The 26,904-nt window shown below is 34.1% G+C and overlaps 2 protein-coding genes across 3 annotated transcripts; one reads left to right on the forward strand and one right to left on the reverse strand.

The window, feature by feature from the left end:
• The first annotated feature begins 734 nt into the window (after window positions 1–734).
• Window positions 735–6,689, forward strand: LOC125844032 (calcium-dependent protein kinase 17-like). The gene is made up of 8 exons (XM_049523264.1): window positions 735–1,467; window positions 2,351–2,494; window positions 2,715–2,867; window positions 3,235–3,350; window positions 4,375–4,542; window positions 5,214–5,341; window positions 6,277–6,376; window positions 6,537–6,689. The coding sequence occupies exons 1-8, from the start codon at window positions 804–806 to the stop codon at window positions 6,636–6,638; spliced, it is 1,575 nt and encodes a 524-aa protein (XP_049379221.1). The 5' UTR covers window positions 735–803; the 3' UTR covers window positions 6,639–6,689.
• Window positions 6,690–8,197: 1,508 nt separating this feature from the next.
• LOC125844036 (serine/threonine-protein kinase BSK7-like) lies at window positions 8,198–24,517 on the reverse strand. Of its 2 annotated transcripts, XM_049523267.1 has the most exons (12): window positions 24,365–24,517; window positions 24,013–24,168; window positions 23,426–23,588; window positions 23,068–23,288; window positions 22,517–22,652; window positions 20,065–20,198; window positions 19,845–19,950; window positions 13,646–13,731; window positions 12,413–12,601; window positions 10,575–10,727; window positions 9,415–9,528; window positions 8,198–9,095 (listed from the first exon to the last, which is right to left on the reverse strand). In XM_049523267.1, exons 3-12 carry the CDS (start codon window positions 23,502–23,504, stop codon window positions 8,850–8,852), a joined length of 1,464 nt encoding a protein of 487 aa, XP_049379224.1. In that variant the 5' UTR covers window positions 23,505–23,588; window positions 24,013–24,168; window positions 24,365–24,517; the 3' UTR covers window positions 8,198–8,849. The 2 variants fall into 2 exon arrangements, with proteins under 2 accessions (XP_049379224.1, XP_049379223.1); XM_049523266.1 differs by lacking the exon at window positions 24,013–24,168 and having other exon boundaries at window positions 24,365–24,512.
• Between the last annotated feature and the right edge of the window lie 2,387 nt (window positions 24,518–26,904).

Raw genomic sequence — 26,904 nt, forward strand, 5'->3', positions numbered from 1 at the left:
TCACCATTGTCAATCACCACCACCTACCATCTACAACTATTATCCTCAACCCAACCACAACTATCACTACCGTTAATCACCAAAATCAATCGTCACTACCATTAGCCATCATTTGCCATCCAACTGTTTTACATCCGCTAATTACTATCAATAATTACCATCATTAGTCAACATTATCTATCATTAATCACCATCATCTTTCATCACTATTATTAGTTATTAGTATCATTCCACTATTAATTATCAACCGCTACAATCATCAACCACAATTAATCATTATTGCCAACCACTATACCATAAGATATTACCCACAACCATCATTATCATTACTATTATCCCAAATTGATGCATACAATCACCAACGTTAGTCATCACCACCACCAATTGCCATATAAAATTTCAAAATATTTTATTAAATATAATATTAGATTAATTTAGTATTTTATTTAAATTTTACATTTATTATTTTTATTATATACATACCATATTATACTTTCATAATTAATTTTATTATATACTATTCTTAAAGTGAATGTCAATTCCTTAAAAGAAGACAATATGGATAAGATGACATGGTATATTTTATCCACATTTTATCAACCTCTAACTAATATCCAAATGCAAAGTTTACTCTTCTTTCTCTCTCTCTTGCATTCACTCATTTATCTTTTTTCTTTCTCCTAGATTAATTCTCTTTCTCTTTTCTCTTTTTTTTTTTTTTATCATATTTCTCTTTGTTATTATTTGTTCATCATCTTCATAATAATTTATTTTGCCCTTTTAGCTTAGTCCCCCTAATACAAATGGGGAACTGTTGTTCAAGGGGCCAACCTAATGATGATGATCATATTATGAATAAAGAAAAATCCAATGATGATCAATCAAAAAGTTGTAATAATTCAATTACACCAACAAAATCTCCTGACCCTTCTTCAAAACCATCTAAAAAATCCCCTATAGGTCCAGTATTAGGAAGACCAATGGAAGATGTTAGAAAAACATATTCCATAGGTAAAGAATTAGGAAGGGGTCAATTTGGTGTTACACATTTATGTACACATAAACAAAATGGTGAACAATTTGCATGTAAAACAATAGCAAAAAGGAAATTGGTTAATAAAGAAGATATTGAAGATGTTAAAAGAGAAGTACAAATAATGCATCATTTAACAGGTCAACAAAATATTGTTGAACTTAAAGGTGCTTATGAAGACAAACATTCAGTACATTTGGTTATGGAATTATGTGCTGGTGGTGAACTTTTTGATAGGATTATTACTAAAGGACATTATACTGAACGTGCTGCTGCTACTTTGCTTAGAACTATTGTTCAAATTGTACATACTTGTCATTCTATGGGTGTTATTCATAGAGATCTCAAGCCTGAGAATTTTCTCCTTCTTAATAAAGATGAGGACTCACCTCTCAAGGCAACCGATTTTGGTCTTTCCGTCTTTTATAAACAAGGTACGTAGATCAATTTAACTTTTATATGCTGACAGATAGTTACTATGCATGTCTATAGCACTAGTGCCTTAAAAGGGGTCGTTTGGTATAAGGGATATATAATAATCCCAAGATAAATATACATTTTATTCTGCATTTGGTTGGGGTATCTCTGACTTCTTTAGTCACTTTTGCATCTGTTGTATTTAGCAATGCCAGTAGCCTGGTGAAGATTTAAGGAACCCGCTCATTGTATTGACCGGCCTAAAACCGTACTTGTCCCCGATGAAAGTCGGAATGAAACTTGTTTTCATTCAAAATCAGCTCACTCTAAGGATTAGTTAATCTATGGAATTAGCTTTTATCCCATCATTTCATGTACTGCAATGATGGGATAAGTTATCTCATATATATATTGAATAACTTTATCTATTTCATCTCTCATACCAAACAAACCCTAATGGTACAGTGAAAGATAAATATTCAAACATTTGATAGTTAGCCAGGTAGGACCGATCAAGGAGTCGGTGTGACCTAGTGGTCAATAAGTGAAAATCATGAGAGATGCAAAGGGAACCTAGCATAGACAACACACTAGCCAGATCTTCTTATCTGTCTAAGTTCTGGTGGACAAAATTATCTGGTGCATTGGCTAGTGATATGTAGTTGGTATGCACATGAACTAGCTTGGACACAAATATTTGTATGGTGAATAAAATTATTTGGTACATGTGTTAGTGAGATGTAACAGGTGTGCACACAAACTAGCTCAAACACTAATATTATATAGTAAAATTACAACAACAAAAAAAAAAGTAGTTAGTGCTCTTTATCTCATTTTTGTAAATATATTCATATTCCTCTATTAATATTCAATTTTTGTTTTTAATTTTGTGTTGTACAGGAGATGTGTTTAAGGACATAGTGGGTAGTGCATATTACATTGCACCTGAAGTATTGAAGAGAAGATATGGTCCAGAAGTTGATATATGGAGTGTTGGGGTTATGTTATATATTCTTCTTTCTGGTGTTCCTCCTTTTTGGGCAGGTATTTATATATTACTATCATCATAATATTCTCTTAATCAGAATCTCGATTTCGAGTCCTGGATATGAAAAAATTCTTGATAGAAACGAAGCCCTACCCGACACAAATCCGGATCAAGCACTTTAATTATGTAGGATAAAAATGCTAGTAATTAATTGTGTGTTAAATCAAAAGTAAGATTAATTAATTAATGAATGATGATTTTAATTTGTTTTTTCAGAAACTGAACATGGAATATTCAACGCAATTTTGCGTGGACATATTGATTTTTCAAGTGATCCATGGCCTGCAATTTCACATGGTGCCAAAGATATTGTTAGGAAGATGTTGACTTCAGATCCCAAACAGAGGTTGACAGCAATCCAAGTGTTAAGTAAGTTAAATACTACAGTATATGTTACTCCCTCCGTCTCATTTTACGTGATATTATTTGACTTGTCACGGTATTTAAGAAAAAAAGCAAGACTTTTGAAATTTGTGGTCTATAACAATCCTTAGATATTTGTGTGACTGTAAATCATTTCATTAAGGGTAATAGATGAATTTAAAATTAAATTGTTTCTAATTATAGTAAGATGACACTCGTTTTGAAACGGACTAAAAAGGAAAGGGTGTTACATAGAATGGACGTATAATTTGAACATGCTATATACTGGAAAATAAATAAATACATATAGATGAAAAAAATCATAAATTGGAGCATTTACTTGATTTATGAATAAATATGTATATGAATACAGATCATCCATGGATCAAGGAGGATGGAGATGCACCAGATACACCACTTGACAATGCTGTTTTGAGTAGACTCAAACAATTTAGAGCTATGAACAATTTCAAGAAAGTTGCTCTTCGGGTAACAAATCTCTTTTTTTCTCTTTTAAATCGAAGCATATTAATCATTTAAAGTTGATCTATACCTGTTACGTCAAAGTAAAATTTGAAGATAATGAAACCCTTTTTTTCTCCTTTTAAATAGAACTTCATTTAAAGTTGATGTATAGATGTTACATTAAAGTAAAATTTTAAGAAAGTTGCTCCCCAAGTAATAATCCTTTTCCCCCCTTTAAAATAAAAGCATATTTCATTTAAAGTTGATATATCTATACATGTTACACCAAAGTAAAATTTCAAGAAAGTTGCTCTCTGACTAATAATGAAGCCTTTTTTTTTCTTTCAAATAGAACCGTATTCATTTAAAATTGATGTATAAATGTTACGTCAAAAGTAAAATTTTAAGAAAGTTGCTCTCCGAGTAATGAATCCATTTTTTTCTCTTTTAAATCAAAGCATATTAATCATTTAAAGTTGATCTATACATGTTACGTCAAAGTAAAATTTCAAGAAAGTTGCTATCTGGCTAATGAATCCAATTTTTCCCTTTTAAATATATATAAACATATTTCATTTACAGTTGATGTATAAATATTACGTCAAGTAAAATCTCAAGAAAATTGCTCTCGGAGTAATGAATCCCTTCTTTCCCCTTTAAAGAGAAGCACATTAATCATTTCAAGTTGATGTATAGATGTTACATCAAAGCAATATTTCAAGAAAGTTGTTCTCCAAGTAATGAATCCCTCTTTCTTTTCTTTTTTTAACTACAAGCATATTTCATGTAACGTTGATATATAAATGTTACGTCAAAGTAAAATTTCAAGAAAATTTTTCCTTGGATATTTTCAAGATCATGAAAAATTACATAAAATGTTGTGAAAAAACTCTTCTTTTAGTATATATATATAATTTCACCTTCATTTTTTTTTTCAAATGTTGTGAATAAACTCTTCTTTTAGTATAGATATATATATATATAATTTCACCTTCATTTTTTTTTATGTGAAGCCAAAATATTTACTTGGAGAGAATATATATTATAGGTGATTGCAGGATGTTTATCAGAGGAAGAAATAATGGGATTAAAGCAAATGTTTAAAAGTATGGATGCTGATAATAGTGGAGCAATAACACTTGAGGAGCTAAAACAAGGACTTGCCAAACAAGGAACTAAATTATCTGATTATGAAATTCAACAATTAATGGAAGCTGTAAGTTCTCTAATTAATTTCTTTATGTCAAACACAAAATTATATTTTAATATTCATAACCTTTTTTTCCTAAGTTATTTATATAATATAAGTGTTAGCTAGTCATTGCACTTACCAAGTTTACAATTGAATTAGTTTAGAATTTTTAAAAAGACCTAAAAATTTGGAATTTATCAATAGGTGATGTTGAATCGATTGATATTTAATTAAAATGGATATTGTTCTATTAATTAAAAGAAAAGATAATTATTGTTATTGAAAGACGGTTTAAAATTTTATCGTCATTTTTTAAAAATTCATCTGAGATCGACTAAAGTAGTCGAGCTTTATAATGTACAGCAAACGACACCCAAAAAAATGGTTTGGAATATAAAATTGTATCACGACTACTTTACTCGACTATATATATAAGTAATTAATGTAGAGAGTAAACCATGAAAAAAAATATTTTTTCTCTCGATATGTTAAAAGTGACACATAAAAATGAAAATATATTTTTAGTATAGTGGACAAATAAAAATAAACGAAGGAAGCAGATGTTAGAATAAATATTAATTTACCATCTAAAATCTTTCAATTAATATCATGGAAAAAAAGTTGCAAGTTGCTTCTTTATTCTAATATATTGTTTTTATTTTTATTTTGTATACATTGAAAAATTAATAAATTAGGCTGATGCTGATGGAAATGGAACCATAGATTATGAAGAATTTATTACAGCAACAATGCACATGAACAGAATGGACAAAGAAGAACATCTTTACACAGCATTTCAATATTTTGACAAGGATAATAGTGGGTAAGTTTTATGTGTTTGTTTTATAGTAATTGAATCGGACTAAATATATCTAAATGATTAAAATTTATAATAATGTCTTAATATCATTGATATTTATAAAAAATATCTTCAAAGATGACAATTCCTTCATTCAATTCATTCACCGATATCGTCATCACCCATCATTATTAACTATTGTCGTTGCTGACCATCACCTCGGTCATAATCATCACTAGCTACCATTTACAATCATCACCACCAACCACTATTACAACTATCGACAATTATCATTATAGTCACTATATTATATATCACAAACCACTACCATCATTCATCATCACCATTAGCTATCACTATCATTATCATCCACCACAACTATTAACCATCAAAACCAATATGTTAACAGTGAGATTCGAACTCAGGCTCAACAATACTAAAAGAGCCTTAAGCACCCACCCAAGAACCAATGGACTAGTCAGATCATTTGTTCATTGGGTACTCTATGCTATTTTTATACAAATACCTCTTAATTTCTACATAGATATACATATTTCGAGACGAGGTTAATGGGTGTTTGAGCACCCGACATACTCCATGTGAGTCCGCCCCTGCCAACTATACCGCCACCAACCACTACTGCTAGACACTATCATCACTAACTACTATCCACAACACCATCATTAGCTAACAGTACATTGTCCCTAATTGATACCCACAACACCAATGCTAGTCAGCACCAGCACCAACCACCATATAACTTTTTAATAGATATAATACTAGATTAATTTAGTATTTTAATAAATTATTTTTTTAAAAAAAGCAAATCTTATATATTCAAATATGATCCAAAAACAAAAAGTCTTAATTATTTAATAGCCATTTCTTAAATTGTTTTTTTTTTTTAACTTTCTGCTAGATTTTATTTTTTTTTTTTTAAAAAATTCCAATTTTTTCAGGTACATTACAGTAGAAGAGTTAGAGCAAGCTTTAAGAGAATTTGGTATGGATGATGGAAAGGACATAAAAGATATTGTTGCTGAAGTTGACTCAAATAATGTAAAATTTGAAACACTCCCATTTTTATCAGATTGTCAATTAATATTTATCATAATTATTATATATGTATAATAACCGTATAAATTAATTAATTAAACACATATTTTTATATATTAATGCGTAAAACTTAAACTCTAATTATTTAATTCTTATTGTGCAGGATGGTCGAATTAATTATGATGAATTTGCAGCTATGATGAGAAAAGGAAGTCCAGAAACAACAGCAAATTTAAAGAAAAGAAGGGAGTCATTTGTTGTATAAATTTTCATTGTGAATATTTAAAAAAAAAATAATCAAAATTAAGGAAAATAATTTTTCAAAGTCTTGGTATTTCATTGGAGAAAGATCAAAGACTTATTTTGTAAAAAGCATTCATGATGTTTTAAAATTTCATGGATGTTTAATGTTATTATTACTATCATTTTTCCTAAAATCAATTTTTGTGAAAAAGAAATGAGAATTTAGAATTCATGAGTACTCTATTGGGATTTTGTTAAAAGTTTAAAAGTGCTTTTATTTCTGTATAAAATATAATATAAATCTTTTTGTTAATAGATAATTTTTATGCAAAAAATTGTGGTGCGCAGAAGAGCAACAATAGAAATTCAGTTTGTCACTTTTAGAAATGAAAAAAAAAAAATTCACCACAAATATATAATAATGCCAATGTTATTGACTAAATTTAGAAAAGAAATAAAGTTTTTTATTATTCATTATGAAACTCCAAAAAAGAATAGAATATTGGTCTAATAGAAATACTTGAGAAATGGACCTTAAATTAAATATATTATATAGGAAAAATTATATGGTCAAACAAACATATACTAGTTAATTAGTCATCATAACTATAGTTTTAGTTAATTCTCACTCACGACTAACATTCAGTGTTAATCATGTGAGTTGGGGTTTCGAGTTTGTATAATTTGAAATTTGTATAACTTTTGTATAATATAATTTGTATAATGTAATTTTGTATAATATAATTTGATTAACTTTTGCATAATGTAATTTTAGATAATATAATTTGTATAACTATTTAAAGTTAAGATGTTTGTGTTTGTATAAATTCATTATTTTGAGTTTATATAAAAATAATTCACTTATACAAACGTACCCACAAATTAAACAAACAAGACAACTCAAACGGTAGCTATTGCGCATAAATATGCAACCTATAGCTATAGAGCATAATTAAATTTATTATAATGACTATTTGCGAAAAATCCCCTATATATCAATATGATTTTACCAAATTCATATGCGATATTTAGATGGATTATATCATGCGAATTCAACTTATTCGTAAGAAAATTTATTAGACAAGGATTAACGTCTCGAGTTTACGCAAACAACTTTTACCAAATCCTAAACAATTTTTTCGAATAAAATTAAGATATTAAAGCTTTGATTAATGTTTGCAACGACCAACCAATCAAGACAAACAAGAAATAGTTTATACCCTTAATTCTCGAAAAGTAGGCATTAAGAAAGTCATTTTCTTTATTTCTTTAAGAAACTTGCTTTTTCTAGAGAAAATGTTTTCAAAAAATTTTGACCAACAAAGCAATAAAAATTTTAAACCTATTTTCCTCAGTACGAAACACACCCCAACTCTAATACTAAGGTAAGAAAATCAACCTTACACGATTTTTTAAAAAAAATAAATAAATCTCAGGCCTAACTCAACCACGAAGTTCAACCTTGCAGTGAGAATTACCCAAACACCATATACAAGGGGAGAACACTTCATCCCCTCAACCTATATGAGGCAATATAACAAAATTAAAAGACAAGAACTTAAATTTCAACAATATATGAATGAGCTACCATCTGTACAAATAATTATCCACAAAAGCATTCAAACTGATTAATTGTTGACATAAAGATTCAAACCTTACAAACAACATTCAGAAAGTTAGACCAGTTACAAGTTTTACTTACTTAACATAAGCACTGCAAAAGTAAAATTACCACCACAAAGAAAGGATATTGACCTCAAACTCCAAGAGAGAAAGACACGGACGGATGATTTCAAGAAGAAGTTAACAAGACGGAGAGACAGAGAGAGAGAGAGAGAGAGAAACGAAACAATTTGAGCAGCTAAATAGCACTGTACATAAATTACAGCACAGGAAGTGTCTCCAGCTTTCCTTTTTTTTCCACAGATGTTGGATCCTTAAGGAACCAACGGCATTTGATTATTCCCAGAGAATAGTTTGTTTATTGGAAAATGTCAATCCATTTCAACCGGAGCGCTTAGGATAACCTGTCCACAAAAGCTGTGACCAAAACCAACCCCATCCAATTATATGTAGCAAAAGAATGCTCTGAAGTAAACCAAACCTACTTAATGATCGCATGCACGAGGCAATAGATTGAATAGCCTCTCCCCAGTGAACTTTTGTGATCCACGTCCAAACCCCATTAGCAACGGAGCAATTAAATAATGATCAGTGGATCAACTCGCCACTTTCAGGAATTTGTGTTCTTCTTTTCTTCAAGAACAGAACCTTCCTTAAGTGCAATTTGTGCCTCATTTTCCCTTCCAAGTGCAAAAAGAGAAGCAGCTTGTAAATACGAAGCAACATGCCATACAGGAGATATTACTTGTGCCTGTACTGCATCATTGAGGGCTTCCAGTGGCATATCATTCATGAGATAAGATAGACTACGCCGTGCATACACAGTTGGTGAGACCATGGTTCCAACATCGATAAACTGCAAAACCAACCCAAGTATTAAATGAGTGATGCACTTTAAATAGATTAGATCTACTCTTCTAAGCACTCATTAATAATCTCGAGAACATATTATCATCTCTTTAGACCATTTTGTTACTTTATTGAATGTATAAAGTTTTAGACTACAAACATTTATCTCGTATAAGAACACACATCTGAAAAGTACCAACTCAGAACCTCAAGTTTGCAAGAACGATCTTGCTACTCATATTCAAACCCAAGTGAGATGATTAAAACTTAAAAGTATTATAACCCGTGGCAACTGAACCTATCAAAGAGGACCGTGAATTTCCTACCAGTGTATAGCATTCGATGGCGGCCTTAGCATCTTTGTGCCTGAAAGCAGCATCACCCTTTTTCTTGGAGTTCAACGTTTCCTGCATCTGATTTGTCCACATCTGGAATGAAAGCTGCAGGCAACATTAAAAAAGTGTGGCTATCATGAGACTTTGATAATTTGCTCCAAAAATGTACAATTACTTGGATTTGACTACCCATATGAACAAACAATAAGTTACCAAAAGAAAATTGTTTAACACCTGAGTAACTTCCTCCAAAGTGTCTCACATGTTGGAGAAGTGAGCACAATTATTGAATAGGCATTGGGAAGTTAAGGTAATAAATAAAAGAAGTAAGTCATAAGTACATCATATTTTTCTCCACTGTTTTTGACTGTAGGGATGGCAACAGGGGGTTCACGTCTCATTATTATTTTTTTCCAGGTTAACATTTAAATTTTCCCTTTAATTTTTTTTCTTTAGAAGAAAAAAAAGTGGAGTAAATATATGAGTTCAGAAATTAGGACACAATAATAAAAAGTTCCTTACATAAATGAAGTTTCAAGACTACTGGTATATATAAACAACAAATTATGTGGGGCGGGTAGAAAACAACAAATTGTGCTATGCAGGGTGGACTGAAATATTAGCGGGTTTGCTCCGCAACCGCACAGCATCATTTGTGAACCCTATTTCTGAGAACTTCCTTTGCAACAGGTTATTTGTCCTAGAGGACACTTGTTTAGACAAAATTCAAATCAATTTGCTTTGAAAAATCCACTCATCAGGACGGCCCCTCAAGATGAAGGCACAACATTGATCTAGTTTGATTTTTTTGGATGAGATTCTCTACTTGTAACCTTTTGTAGCAGTTAAAATGTGTAGAACAACCAAACTTAAAACAGCATCGAGAAGCTCTCTAGTTGTTAGGATTCCTTAATACGAGAGAAATCACTACGACCCAAATCATAGAAAAGGGATAAGAGGCAGGTGGAAAAAAATGTGAGGCCCCTTCTCATGCACACATGTAAAACAACTGCAGGGATAAGAGGATAAAAGATCCTCATCTGGCATGAGGCTAAAAGTGTGACTCAATGTGTTCATGATAAAACACTTAAAGGGAATGTGTGTACAAGATGAGGACATCGATTCCTCAAAATAATTACTGATAGACAAACCTCAGTAGCTGCTCCTTCATCGTCTTTGTACCCAAGCTTTTCTAAAATCTCATGGATGGCTGTTAGATCCATTCTCAAGCAGGCTTCACCAAGTGGAGACAGAGGCATAGTTCCACCATCACGTGAGATACCCATCAAAGCATGAGAAGGAACCTGCAAAACAAGTAACCAAAACGTCATTATGGCTAAATTCTATCATTAATGTGATCTCTGACAATTTACAGTCAGTATAGAAAATAAATATTTAGGGACAATAATATAACCTAAATTGTTTCTTACCTCATCCAAATTACTGTTTTTTACTAACTTAACTAATACAGACTAGGACCAAATTAACAGAGAATTAAATGCATTCACCAATGTTGCATCACGAGTGTACAATGGGCATCAAGCAATCCTCGTGTATATTGTACAGATAGCTTTTTACAGCTTCAAGTGACACGATAACACCAGAAGAAAAGTGAATAGATACATAAAAGCATTAATTAGGCTTTCAATATTGTTTTTGATAATCAAGAAATCCCCAACGGCCAGCTGGGATACGGTTCGAAACTAGCTGGATATTGGATCCCCTCTACCCTTCTCCACTCAAATGTCAGGCCCTGTTCACAGCAAGGTTCAAACACACATTGTGTTCTTACTAAGAGACTGAATCCGTGGGAGCTTAAGCACTAAATATTTTATAATGGTATAGTTACAAATCATATTTTTCGCAACAAAAACTTGGAAATAGTACACCACTGACGGCATTAACAACTTCCACACCCAATGAATGTAAGGCACTTCATGTGTTAACCTTTACTAAATTTCCTGTTCAAACAAACTGGAAATCACTGCAAATTTTTGTCAGGGAAATTTATGAGTGATCCCATTATAAATAACAAAAGGACATATCATAATCAGTGTGTGCTTTATTAGTTGTCACACACCTAAAGGAATTCAGCCACAACGCCTCAGCTTCTGACTAACGATCATCCACAATATAATGTTTACCAAACTGCTTTATCATATTTACTTTCACTGTTATAGAGCTCTCAACAAAAAAAGCAGCTCGCAGGGCAAACCTTATAAAAAGAAAATAGCTGCAGAAACAAAAGCTGAAAGCTAAAACCGGAAAAGCACACAAGCAGGGACAAAAGAGCTATGGCAATCCATCCCAACAACAACAACAACAACATACCCAGTGAAATCCCACTAGGTGGGGTCTGGGGAGGGTAGAGTGTACGCAGACCTTGCCACTACCTCGTGCGAGGTAGAGAGGCTGTTTCCGAAAGACCCTCAGCTCATGGCAATCCATCCCCAGCGGGATATTTTAGACAATATGGAGAGGAAGGAACAGAAGACATTTTTGAAGGAGTGGAAACCTCAGTCCCCCTTTTTGGAAAGCAAGTTGCCTAATGAACCTTTTTTCAAAGCAAGCTGTCTTATGAACCTTCTTTCTTTCTTTGGATACCGAGAAACCCCCGAGGGCTACAGGCCCAAAGTTTGAAACTTCGCGAATAATGGGGCGAGGTCTCTACCCCTCTCAACTTACACCAGCTTTGGTCTGTGATAGTGTTCAAACCTCAGACGTGTACCGAATCCACACATCATATTTATGAACCTATTTAGGTGCCGTAAGCTTGTTGATGCAAATCATTTTTCGGATATTGTCAAATCCAATTTTACTTGGGAGTCCTTTCCTTCGTACATTTTGCATCCTTATACACCAACTAATGAAAGTATTACTTGATCAAAAAAGAGAAAGAAGAGCACGCAGGTAGAAAAACAAATATCAAACTCAGCAGAAACTAAAGATAAGTAATAGATAGTAACACCAGAACAAGAAAAAACAAAACCTCGATCTCTTTCTGAAGAGGAAATAAAGCAGCAACCAGCGACTTTGGATTTGGCCGCTCACGTGGCTCGTATTGCAGACATCTTGACGCTATCCTTACCAATTCAGTCCCATCATCAGAAGAAAATTGACCTTCCAAGCAAGAATCCGTAAGCATCTGAAGATTCCGGTCTTTAATCAGATCAAGGGCCTGACAAAAACAGATACAGTATTAGAAGGGACAAGCACAGCAAAAAAACAGTTCACGAGTAACTGGCCAACAGCCACATATCCTTTATCACAAACAGTTTTGATATAATTGATCCTACTTTACAACCATTTAGTCGCTGTAGCACCGCTTGACTTCAACAATCGGTGAAACCAACCCCCCCCCCCCCCAAACACACACACAACCAAATTGAATTTGATGCCTGATCAACGCTATTTTGCCAAGCTTGAAGTTCTCATTTTCATTTTTACAGGTAAGAACTATAAAATTATATGATACGAATTATCGAATCAACATGATTCAGACTGTTCGGATAATTTCCAATGAGCAGTCTAAGTATCACTACTGAGATTGAACAAGATAGTTTACCAAAGAATAGGAGAGGCGGGAATAGGAAAAGACGAAAAGGAATCAGATGTTTATGGGGTGTTGGTAATGGTTTCTTCTAGGAACCTAGTCAACGAAGACAGCCATGAATTACGAGAGTCTAGAAATTAGAACTGAGTTTTGTTGTACAAACAGCTCCAGAGAACGAAACAGCCAGGATTTCTCTATTTAGGGAACTATATTATAAGTTGTGTGTCAGGCACTCAGAGAGCCCATATATTAACAATATTTCCCTTCTCGTTCTTGCATCCTACTGCTGTTTTGCCTGTATAAAATTGAGGTGCAAACCAGTATGAGGCAACATTAAACCAGTAATTTTAGCCCAGCTCTCCATGGGATAAAATGCAGCCAGATAGAGTTAACTGGAGCTCACAGCAAGCATCAAAGCCTTTCTTTTTCTGGGGTAGATGAAGAAAGAGTATCAGTATCTCCAGAGCTCAAACAAATTGAAAATTACTACCTCTCCTAATCAACAGTATCTTCAAACTCCTAACTGCCTTAGATCAAAAAGATTTTCTCATTCATATAAAAGATGGATCGGACATAAACTAGGACGAAAGAAGCACTAAAAACATCATGTTTTCTTGTCCCAAAAGAAAGTAAAGCAATATCATCTTCAATTAGCAGAAAAGAGTATACGTGGCTTGGAGGAATATGTTTTCCACTGAGAAGGTCAAGCAAGAGTGTCCCGAAGCTATACATGACGCTCTCCGGGGTGATTCTTCCTACAAAAATTTCAGAATAACAGAGTGAACCATAATAAGTTTAACAACGCATAGCCAGAAATATTATTAAAATCATAGAGATTAATGAAGCAATTATTCCTAATAGATTACAGCAACTAGCTAAATGAACAAACCAATGCCACAAAGGTAAAAGTTGCTTGTAAAGAAGGCACCCCTTCAACTTTCTAAGTCAACAAAGAAATATAATCAAACAATCTACTGGGAACAGGCAAGAGGCAGCAAAATCACCCGGCTCCTCCCTAAACCCCTCTCTTCTTCTTAAGAAGGGAGGGGAAGTGTAAAATAACAAAAAAACCAAGGTCATCAAGCAAAGACGGTCATGAAGAGCAGGATACGTCACAAAGTTTCATGCTTTGTATGGTTAATGGCTAAGGAAGCAGTCCTTACACAGGACAATGTCATGAAGAGAGGGGTAACCTTGTACCAGCTAACCTTCCCAAAAAAAAGAGAGGGATAACCGTGTGTTCCAGGTGTTTCCTATGTGGTTAAACAGTTGAGACTGTCAACCATCTATTTTTACATTGCAAGTACACCCAACAACTATGGAGACTATTTCTCAGCCTTAAAAGGCATTTCTTGGACCATGCCTAGGAAAGTGACTGAGGCCTTAATGAGTTGGGAGGAAGAAGGGGTCCATGCATAGGACAGAGGTAGATGGAGAATTATCCCTAGTGCTATATGGTGGGCTATCTGGAAAGAGAGGAATTCAAGATGTTTTGAGAGCATAGTGAACAATGTGCAACAAGTTAAACTTAACTGCATTCTTCTTTTAGTTTTTTGGTGTAATTAGTTATACTCAAATGAAACTAGAAACTATCTCTATTATTGATGTTCTAGACTCAATTTAACCATAGAGAAGTGAAGTGAGGAGTAGACTTGAATATAAGGTTTCAATACAACCCATGTATTGTTTTGTGATACAATACAAAGTTACCAAGTTAAAAAAAAAGGTCATCAAGCCGAGTATTTTTTTTAACCTAGTAACTTTGTATTATTTCACAAAGCAGTTCCATGTACAGTAAAACCTTGTATACAAGTGTACTCTGTTCTTTAGAAAGAAGTCCTTCGACACATCATACTTTTAGATTGTCGTTTATGACTGTCACCTTTTATATGTTCAATATAAATGGAGTAGGTTCAAGTATATAACCATGCTTGTTAGACATCAAGAGTCTGAAATGAGAAACCACGTAAATCTAAGAATGGATTGATAGCCACTTTAAGACTTTCAGATGGATTTAAAAGAGATTCTACTTGATCAACCATAACTGGCTCACCACTTGAAAATGGGTCGGCAGGTCGATTTACATCTTCCCCTGAATGCTTACACATGTAGTACCTATTATTATGCATGATCCTCCTCTTCCTCAAGAATTGATTTATTTTTATGACCAGTTCCGAAACTCGGGGGATGACAGATCAACCCTCTATATCCTTGTGACCAAAACAGCAAGCTTTGTACATCAAATTTGAATTTGTGACTTGCACCTAACATAAATATGGCGTTATACTACCTTTGCCTTTTGAACCACAACCTTGGGGATTGGTAATTTGGTATACTTAATAAAGTTTTTGGAAAGTTCTTTAATTATGATTTATTAAGAAATATTGCCATATATGAATAAAGTTTTGATAAGAGGATTCAATGCTAATATGAATAACAGACAAGGTCTGGTCATCTCCCACTTACAGCATGCTGATCACACATTGATATTTTGTGATGCAGACAGCTCTCAACTAAAGTACTTGAGAGTAATTTTGATCCTTTTTGAAGCCATCTCAGGCCTACACATCAATTGGGGAAAGAGCTTCATCTTTCCTGTCAATGAGGTGCCTAGGATAAACATGCTTGCAAATATTCTAGAGGGGAAGGTAGGGGATCTCCCCACAACATACCTTGGCATGCCTTTGGGTGACAAGAGCAGGTCAAAAGGTATTTGGAACAACATTCTAGACAAGTGTGAGAAGAAGCTGGTGAACTGGAAGAGTCAATATTTGTCCTTGGGAGGAAGAGTCACACTCATCAACAGTGTGCTAGATGCTCTACCCACATATATGATGTCTGTTTTCCATATGCCTGCAAATGTGATTGACAGAATGGAGGCAATTAGGAGGAATATTTTGTGGCAAGGAAATTGTGATCCAAATAATCATAAATTCCAGTTAGTGAAGTGGGACCAAGTCATTCTCAGCAAAAAGGAAGGAGGTTTGGGGATTAGGAATTTGAAAATCCAGAATCAAAGATTACTTATGAAGTGGCTATGGAGATTTGCCTCACAAGAACAAGCTCTCTGGAAGGAAACAATAAAGGCTAGGTTTGGTATGGAGAATTTGTGGATCACCAATCTAGCCACACAACCCTATGGATCTGGAGTATGGAGATCCATCAGAAATTTATGGATCAAATTCTTTAACAAATGCAAAATCAAGGTAGGGAATGGTGGAAGGACTTTGTTCTGGGAAGACAAATGGGTGGATCAGGTGACTTTGAGAAATAGGTTCCCTATTTTGTTCAACATGAGCCTTCAAAAAGAGGCTACAATCAGAGAAATGAGAGATAATCAAGGGTGGGATCTAAGGTTTAGAAGACATCTAAATGATTGGGAGGTCAATAAAATAGTTGAGCTACTCAACATTCTAGGGCAGTGCAAAGATCTAAACACAAATGAGGGCAATCTATTTTGGAATCTAGATGAGCAAGGCAGATTTTCAGTTGGCCCGGCTTATAGAAGCTCACAAAGACCTGGTACTCATATAGGTGGATGGCCTTGGAAGATGATTTGGAAAGTCAAGATACCATGTTTCACTTGGCTGTTAGCCAATCAGGTTGCACTCACTCAACACAACCCCATGAAAAGAGGCATGCAAATCTGTTCCAGGTGTTGGTTTTGTGAATGTGAGGTCAAGACAATAAATCATCTCTTTCTACATTGTAGAGAGACTGCGAAGTTGTGGTAGATTTTCATCAACTTAAGGGGCATCAGTTGGACTATGCCAAGGAAAATCAAAGAAGCTCTAGCTTGCTGGAACAGAGATGGGAATCAGTCAGGACACAGGGAGAGATGGAAGATTGTCCCTGCTTGCATTTGGTGGTCTATATGGATGGAGAGGAACCAGAGATGTTTTAAAAACAAGAGCTGCTCTATGCAGAATTTGAAGCTGAATTGCCTGGTTCTTTTCTTTTTTTGGTGTAAACATGAATATCCTCAAGATGTAGAGGATATTCCTAGTATTTTAGAGTTCTTATGACCTCCATAGGAGTTCTTTGCTTTTTGCAACTTTTGGATGTAAGTATTACTAGAATACTCCTTATGCATTCTTTTGTTTATAATACAAGTTACCTTTCTCAAAAAAAAATAAAAAATATTGCCATATAAGCTCTTTGATTGATAAATGGTAGAGGGCAGCCCGATGCACTAAGCATCCCGCATTCACGCGGGGTCCAAGGGCATGGAAAAATGGAAGGAAATCACCTAATGTCTTTTTTCACCAATGGGAAATGAACCTTAGACCTCACCTCGTGGCTTGGCCTAATACTGTCCGTTGGGAAGAAATCACCTAATACTTTATTTAGCCTTTCTACATGTTTGGTTTTTTATGTCTTTCAAATTTTTTTAGCATGCTTCACTTCAATTGCTCCAAGTTTTGCCAATAACCATGAAAAATATTTGTTGGAAGGCTGTTAGATGAGCTTATCATCTGCATCACTCTCCTTTTATCTATTTAAAAAGTTCAACCAAAAGAAGCTATTTGTCAAAGTTTGCCTTTGTAGCTTTTAGTATTTTGGAGCTAAATTTATAAACTACTTCATGCAGCAGAGATAAGTGATGTTTCCAAAGACCACAAAAGTAATTAATCCCTGGAACAAAGATCAAACTATAGCAGAGGTGACACTGGTGTACTGTTCTCTTCTAGCCAAGTCTTGGTGGACTGTTTCACCACTACGTATGTGGGTGGAAAGTAGCATTTATCTTACAGAATGTAACATATATACACCCACAGTATAAGAAATTTGTATACCATCAGATCACCTTTACCTATCGTAGTAGGTAAATACAAAGGCAAAATGGTCTGATAGGCCCTTATACTTGAGTTGGATTGTAAACTGGACCCTTATACTTACGACTTTGTCAACTGAACACTTAAACTCAATAAAACACAATATTTTAAACCCTTTTTTCACTTGATCAGGGTGCGTGTAAATACAACCAAATACACATGGAATCCACGTCATTTTTTAGTGACACGTCAGAAATTAAATATAAAAATAATAATAATAATATTTTAAAATGCTATGTTTTACTTTCTCTCTCGTTGTAACCCTTTCCCCATCCCCTTTCTCATCTGATCTCACCTCCAGTGCCTCCCCCAACCAAATCCAAACCCATATCCCATCATTTAGCAATGTTGATGATATTTATCACGTTCATCTCCGGCGAAGAGTTGAAATCGAGTAAATGGACTAGTATCAAAACGATTTCTTGAGCTACTGCAATCAATACGTTCTTGTCAAGATAACAGCCCAAGATACGAGTCCAATATCGAGTTCTTCGACTCAGTCGTTTCGATCTGAAACCGAGTCCAATATCGAGTTCTTTGACTCAGTCGTTTCGATCTGAAATCGAGTTATCAGGTTCTTCGATTCAGCCCGTATAGACTTGTGATTCAAGTTTTCAATTTTAGAGAGAAGTTCAATTTGAATTTTCAAATTAAAAGCTCAAAATCATGTAATCCGTTCCCGATTCAAAGACAAATAAATCAAAAATAAATTTGAAGATTTATTTCTTTTTTATTTCATATAACCATTTCTGTTCAACTTCAGTTTCAATGATTAATTTATACGATGAGAAATCTATTGGCGGCGGACCTAATTATCCTAATTATATTTATTTACAGAAAATTAGAAGAGGAAAGGAGTATTTTAATTTTTCCTTTTTTAAAAGAAAATTTCTGATTATATGTGTATTTCTAGCCGTTCACGCTCTTAATTCGCATGTAAATCACGCACTTTTCCAACTCATCAATTTTATTGCCACATAAGTTTGGTCAATGGTCAGAAGAGTTTAAAATATTGTATTTCATTGAGTTTAAGTGTCTAGTTGACAAAATTATAAGTAAAAGGGTCCAGTTTACAATCCAATCCAAGTATAAGGGCCTATCAGACCCTTTTGCCAAATACAAATACCATATATTAGGCAGGCTTATCGGTAGATATTATTGGGTGTCGTGATAATGTAAAAAACTCTATACACCAAAGATGTATATAGCTTAAAAACTCATCTTTAAATTGGTCCAGTACGTGCAAGTTGGCCTGGATACCACCATTCTATTAGTAAAAAAGTAGTTGTGTGTGGACAAACATCATTTTATGTCCTACTTAGTTGCTTGACATTTTGCTTTTTGGATGACCGCGGTGTCCGGGCCAACTTTCGCGCACCTCGACTAATTCCACGGGATACCTGCCACCTCCCACCTCCCAACAATAGGTAACAGGTAACTCTATCCACCAAAGCTAGGACAGATGGAAAGAATCACGTAGTGTTTTTTTTTTTGAAACTGAGAAAAAAAAAATCACCTAGTGTTTTTGTTTCCATTGAGTTTTGAAAACTTCACATTTTGCTTCCAAACACTTTTAGTTGTTTAAGAAATTTCAATAACGTATATATCTGGTAAAGCGGTAACACAACTGCTACTGATAGATAGATGCAACAAGGAGAAAAGTTTCTGCGAAGACAGTAAACTCTTATTTATTTATATATATATATATATACACACAGCACTCTTGTTCCTGATTTCAATATATACTACATTTAACAACAACAACAAACCCAGTGTAGTTCCAAAGCGGGGTCTGGGAAAGGTAGAGTCCATGCAAACCTTACCCCTATCGCATGGAGGTAGAGGTTGTTTCCGAAAAACCCTCGACTCGAGCAACACACAACAGACCAGTTAAAAGAAAAATACAAAAGTAAAGAGAACATAGAAAACAATAGGGAAAGCATAGCATAGCATTCAAAAAATAGGAACAATAACAATATACTACCTTTTAACAATTACAAATTAAAAATATGATGTATATGTTATAGAGGTACCTGTCCTCAAATATTCAGGAGGAGTAAATGCCAAGTTTGTGCTGTAACTTTTTCCGTCTCGACTATTTTTCATCAAACCAAAGCAAGAGAGACGGGGGTCGCCTTCCTGAGAAATAGACAGTTGGTAGATCATTAGAAGCACTCGAATCCTTAAATCTGTAAAACTTGATACTTATCAATGACCATAAAAAAAAAAATGACCAAGGCACTAGGTACTTACTTCGTCAAATAATATTCTATAAGCATTAAGATCATGATAAAGTGCCCTCCCTCTGATTGTACAATACTCGAGAGCCTGTGCAAGATACAAAGCCACCCTTAACCTCATTGCCCATTTCATGGGTTGTGTCTCCCCTGGATATGTAAATACAATAAGTCAACTGAAACTTCACCGATCACAAAGAAATATATGTTCCCTTGGATCTTTAAGAAAGTTTTGATTTTCATTTTCCTTCATTAAAGCAGTAAGAAGATATGAGTGTTCCCATCTTATCCAATCTCATTTTACATTTACCGATTTTCTAGGTGAAGTTCGGATTTCATTATTAGGTTTACTTAAATCTTCAAATTGTCTAAACAAGCGATGGGGGTAAAAGAGGCAAATTGTAGATCAACATACTATAATAATCAATCAACTTTGCCTTAATTTCAAAACAGTTCAGGTTGGCCATAATCCTCCTTGTCCCTTTTCCCTTGAATTCTACACAAGTTACTGCATCCTCTCTTCTCAAAATGTGGATCCGACTCTTGATCACACACTAGAACTACTATAGAAAATCAACCATGGTTGAGCCATCCAACAGAGTAACCTCACAACTATTTTCTTAGGGCTACATATAGCTTGCAGGTAACACCAGGGCAACAGCAGTACGATATTTGAGAAACAGATCAAAGAGAACAATAAGTAGGGACTTAAACCATGGATCTGGCATGAGTTTTTACTCGTTTACCTCACTTGTGGATAAGTTCAAAGCCATGGATCTGGCATGAGTTTTTACTCGTTTACCTCACTTGTGGATAAGTTCACCAGTAGTATACAAGATGAGGTTTCATGGTGGTATGTGTTGACAATACTGTGTTAATTGATGAAGCTAGTGAAGGAGTCAATCAAAAATTGAAACTGTGAAAAAGGTCACCCTAGAAATAAAGGTTTTTTTATGAATAAGTAAGAAGAATATGCACACTGCAAGTTGAACCCCGATAAACAGAAAGAGTGGAGTGAATTAGGTGAGGGTGTGACACTTAAATATAGACAACTAAGATAACTAGGCTTAGTAGTGAAGACGTAACACACAAAATTAAAATAGGATGACTGAAATGAAGGAGTATATAAACGTGCTACGTGATATGAAGATACCTAACAAAATAAACATAACGTAAAAGAGAATGGTCAAGTCATATGGCTACAAATGTTAAGCTTTTAGTAGGGGACCTTAGTATGGGAATGAATATCATGCCTTTAAAGCTCAATATACCCATAGCATGAATGTTGTAAAGGTGCAAATGTTAATACAAATGTGCGATACAAGGTTGGAGAAGATAGAAATATCACATTAGACAGAGTGGAAGTAACATATATAGAAGATTGAATGATTTTCTCAAAATGAAAAACATACAGAAGATAGAATGAGAGGAAGTTTAATATAGTCATGTCTTACGTAGCCTTACCGGTGCAAAGTTGTGGCACTACAGTGATTGAAGTTATTAAAAGAGGGCAACTAATTCCTAAAATATTATTTTTATTATCAGTTGAAGAAGTCCTAAAATCATATGGAGCTGTGTCAAAAAGGCCTACAAACTCAGGGAATAAACGTAAATAACTAAGAAAAGAACACACAGAAAGAAAACATCCATAAAGGCATACTCAACTAGTTGGAATTAAAGTTTAGTTGTAGTTATTACACCTGCATTAAGTCCAACGTTTGTTAGGAGACTAACAAGAGTCTCTTCACTCTGGTTAGAAACATGTATACCATGGGACAAGTGTGAAATTTATCGAACTTCCAGTTTTTTTTAAAAATAATCAGAAGACCTCCAGGATTCTTAAGTTTATCTGAGAAATCATTATTTATCATTGGAATAACGAGCCCAAATAGAGCTGAATCGACATAATGATTTATATAGCTGACCTCAACCGCTTTGGGATGGAGTACTTTAGTGATTTATTGACAGTATAAAAGCACTAGTCAAAAAGGAGTTAAAAGATTTTTAATATTCAGACCATAGAGCAATTAAAAGGGGAGCCAGTTACTATAGCTCTGCTAAGGAGGGGTGGCAACAGCGGTGTCACTGGCTTTGTTAGGGGCACCAGTATGGTGGTCGAACAAGAAAAGGACAAGTACAATTCTTAATATTAGAGCCCTTGAATTGTACATCTTCATTTATGAATACAATTTATTTTGTTTGCTTTTTACTTTTTTCTGATAGACGCTCCGTCCCCAAAAAGAAAAACGAAATATTTAAAAATATATAATATTTCCATGATTCTTCCTAGGTAGGGGTAAAGTCTGCGTACATACTACCCTCTCCGGACCCCACTTGTATTACACTAGGTGTGTTGTATATTCCCATGATTAGTACAACCTACTATGAACTTCTTTAAAACAAGTAAAGCAACGGTACAAGAGTCATGACTAGGATGGAAAATAAAATTAAAATGTAAATGAACTTACAGTGAAAGAGATGCTTTGCAAGTGTCTCATTGGGCATAAATTCTGCCACAAGCAGCCTCTCATCACCTTCACAACAACAACCAAGAAGATTCGCTAACTTATTGTTGCGAAGTTGACCAACTGATCTGGCTTCTTCCTGAAGTTCACGATTTGGAGGATAACAAAAAGGAAGTTAAAATATATTGCTTAAACAATGTAAAGCAGGAAAACGACAAGATACTCAATTTCAAGTTATTAAAAAACATCGAAAGGTGCATGCACTAACGACAAAAATAAGACGTGTAAAAGCGTCATACTTCACTTTTGCATTTACAGATCAGTTGTCTCATATAAGAAACAACTGGAATGATGCTTTTAAATAACAGGACAGCTTAAGATCTCCGACATTTTCTATTTCCTTTCCTATTCATTGTTATTTTCCTTTTGCAATTAAACATTATATCACCAAAAGTTAGCCGGAAGGAAAAAAAATTATATCATTTTAGATAACATGAATATAGAAACCTAAATACCTGATGGAATTAAATAAATGCTCTTTATGAATAACTTACTAAGAACTGTCGGGAATCAGGCCATGCAGATCTATTAAAGCGTTTGACAGCAACTCTCCTCTGGTTCTCTAACTTTCCTTTATAAACAACATTAGGAGCTTTTTCACCATGTTCTGAAACTATATTCTCTACAGCAAATCCAGAAGTAGATATTCTCAGCTGCTCAACAGTAAACTCGCGGAACGTAGGCAAATCACTAACTTCAGCTCTTTCTTCATCATCTATTAGAAGAATGAAAACCGAAAAAAAAAACATTTTCACAATAACAAAAAAGAAGGGACAAGAACCGACAAATTTACAATTCTGAATGAACTGCCCTTGGATGATGATAGAAAATACCAAGAAAAGCTTTACATACCAGGATTTTGAACCTCATGAACAGGACCATTCTGTCCACTCCAGCAACACGAGGCAAGTTTAGAAGACTCACAGCCCATCCTATTACCCCGCCTACTTTAGAGATATAACTGCAACTTTTTTGTTTGTATCACAACCACCACATGTTCTTCAGCTTAGAAGATCTGCATTTGAGTGATAAGAAGTATTTTTCATTACAATTGCATCCTGATTATTAAAAATATATCCTTTATCATTAAACTAGAAACAGAAAGATAAGGTTAAAGACTCGCAACACAACTGTTAGCCATACACAATTTCAGGTGTATACCCCAAAACATCATACAAAAGTCTATTGAATCTGCTATCCACAGTTCAAACAAACAACAAAAGCACACAACAGTCCATTCAATTAGCAATCCACAGCTCAAAGATGGGGGACAGAAATTCCAAACACACAGACACTTCACTAGACATCAAAAAGGTAAAAAAAACCCAGACAACAAGAATCATACACATCACATTTCAGCTACATCACAAGTCAAGCAAAAAATCAAAAAATTGGAATCATGAAAAAAAAGAGTATAAACCCAAACAAAAAAAAGGTACCTTTAGCATAGATTCAAAAAAATTGAGTCAATCCAAACAGTTGCTATCCACATAACGAATGAATCCCAAAGCCACAAACTTTCTCCCCAAATCCAATCAAGAACCAAAAAGCTCCCCTTTTCCAACTGAATCAACACACACCAATTCCAAACCACCCTGAAAAATTCATCATACAAGTCAACCCCAAGTCAAAAATCAAATCTTTTCAAGCTAATAAACAAAACCCAAGCCTAAAAACCACAAACGCCACCAAGAACAAAAACCCCACATACAAAAACACATCAATCTTCAAAAGGGTTCAAAGATAAACACACATATATCAAGAAAATAAACACTAACAAACCAAAAGCACCTTTCTTGAAGATTGATTGATTCAAAAAAGTGCAGCAGATTAATTTCTTGAGAGAGATCAAGAAAGTGAAAATGGAGTCAGGTGAGTAGAGCATATATATATATATAGTAAAGAGGATAGAGAGAGAGATGTGAAGAGAGAAAAAGGAAAAAAATAAAAGATGTGTTTGTACAGATCCCTTTTCAGTGTGTGTACATATTACTCAGTTACTACTAGGACAACTACTACTTAGTATAACGTGTACTATTTTTCCTGCTTTTTTCCTGATTTTCCACCGACATTAAACTCCCTTTTTCTCCTCATATATTTTTTTTTCTAAGACACCAAACACCATAATCTATTGTCTATCCATCTGGCCTTGGCCACAAAACTATGATATTCAAGTTTTGGTATTATGTATACAATAATATAATAATATTGCTTCAAAGGTCTTGGGGTAATAATATTTACTTCATTCTATGAATTCATCTTCTTCTCTTTTTTTTCCTTAATAAGTTATGTGTACAGTCTATACTCCTTAAATCTCACTTTATGGAATTTCACTAATTACGTTATTGTTATTGTTGTTATTAAGAATTTATTTTTTTCTTCCAAATAATATTTAAAAAGAATTTATGCTTTTTTAATAATCAAAACTTTCACCAACTATGCGATGTTTGCTTATGAAAAATGGCACTTGAAAAGTTGGGTAATTTTGATAATAACAACAATAATGACATATTCAATATAGTTTTATAAATGAGCTTTGGATTTTGGAGAGGTCATACGCATACAGATGTTATTCCTATCTAGACAGATAGAGAGATTGTTCCTGATAAATCCTTGACAGAAATTGAGTAATGTGTAATCAAAACTAGTATAAAATTATTGAAACTTACTTAAGCGACGTTGCTACTTTAATATTCAGGGTATCTCAAAAAATAATTAAATTGTCATTTACTAAAAATTCAATGTATAATAGGGTTGATAGTTAAAGTACAAGCATTTTGATTTTGTTGAGTGAATGTCAGTTTTATGAGTTGTTAATTATTATTTTTATAGTTTAAAGTGGTTTACACGGGAATTCATTCTTTCAGCTTTATGAGTTCCTTGCATGATAGAACACTTGAAAAGCGAGCTCTGTTATGATCACTATATTATTATCACCGCTACAAACTAATTCACCGGGGGATTGAAGCGATACTAATAACCTTAGGAATAGAGATTGAAAAGCCGTTTTTAATCTCAGATGCAACCAAACTAACTAGATTGATCATAATATCGTGAAACCTATTTAATTTTATTGTACTTTTCTATATGATTTAACTTTTGCATATGAAATACTTTGAAATATTTATTAAAATTTTGCCATTGATTTAAGTTGACTCGTACATATTTTTTACTTCTGAAGGATAGAAGTTTCTTGCATGATAGACTTGTCTATATCTGTGAGCCTAAATTTGTATGTCTTCATGTTATTTTAGGTGACAACCAAGCAATTTTTTTTGAATTGAAGGATAATATCAATTCAAAAGAGTGTTATAGAAAAAATATAGACCATTCATATCGCTATGAATACCTTCGTCTAGGTCTCTTATATAGCTATGAATCTCTCAATTATTGAATAAGCTCTATTAATTGATTGTTACTATGAGAGTCAAATATGACCCAAAATTTAATGGTCCTCTCAATTCAACCACAATCTTGTGGGTTGGACACAAAATAATTTCATACTTGCAAATTTTACCCCAATTCAATATAATCCAATATTTTTAAGTGATTTCCAATTTACTCCAGTTCTAATCCATTTTTAAGATTTACTTTATTTGAATTTACTACTTGAAATTTATTTTGGGTCGGGGTTCGGTCCCATGAAAAAGGTCTCAAATTTTGGGTTAGAATTGAGTCTCGAATTGGGGTTAGGTTTCGAAGGTCGAGTTTCGAGTCAAGTTTGGATTTCGACTCGAAGGTGGATTTCCAATTTTGGGTCTCAAGTTAGGATCGGGTCATGATTGAGTGTCAAAACTCATATGAAGATCGAGTCTCAAGTCGAGGATGGTCAGAGTTGATTCTCAAGGCTTAGGGCTTAGGTCTTAGGTTAGGATTGAGTCTCACTTTTCAGGTTTTGAGTCAACGTCAGGTCTTAATTGAGGTTGGATCTCAGGTCTCATGTCTAGGTCAAGGCCGAGGACCGGGGCTCGAGTCTTGGGCTCGACCTGAGTCGAATCTTGAGTCGAGTCATGAATCCCAGGTCAGTATTTGGATCTCAAGTCTAGGGTTGAGGTTCCTAGTCAGGGTCAGGTACTTCTTCTCCTTTCTTAGATTCTCAAGGTCAAGGATCGGGCCCCGAGCCAAGATTGGAGGTGTCTTGAGTCAGGATTGGGTCTCATTCCTAAGCTAGGTTAGGTGTCATGTCCCTAAATTGTTGCTATTAATGTATAACATTTTCTAATGATAAATTATTTTACTTGTTTCAAATTATACATTGTGTTTGAAATATTTTAATATGAATTACTTGTGCAAATTTCATTTTTAACACTAAGATAGTTTGGTATAACATA

This window comes from Solanum stenotomum, chromosome 11, assembly GCF_019186545.1.
Source record: "Solanum stenotomum isolate F172 chromosome 11, ASM1918654v1, whole genome shotgun sequence".
NCBI lineage: Eukaryota > Viridiplantae > Streptophyta > Magnoliopsida > Solanales > Solanaceae > Solanum > Solanum stenotomum.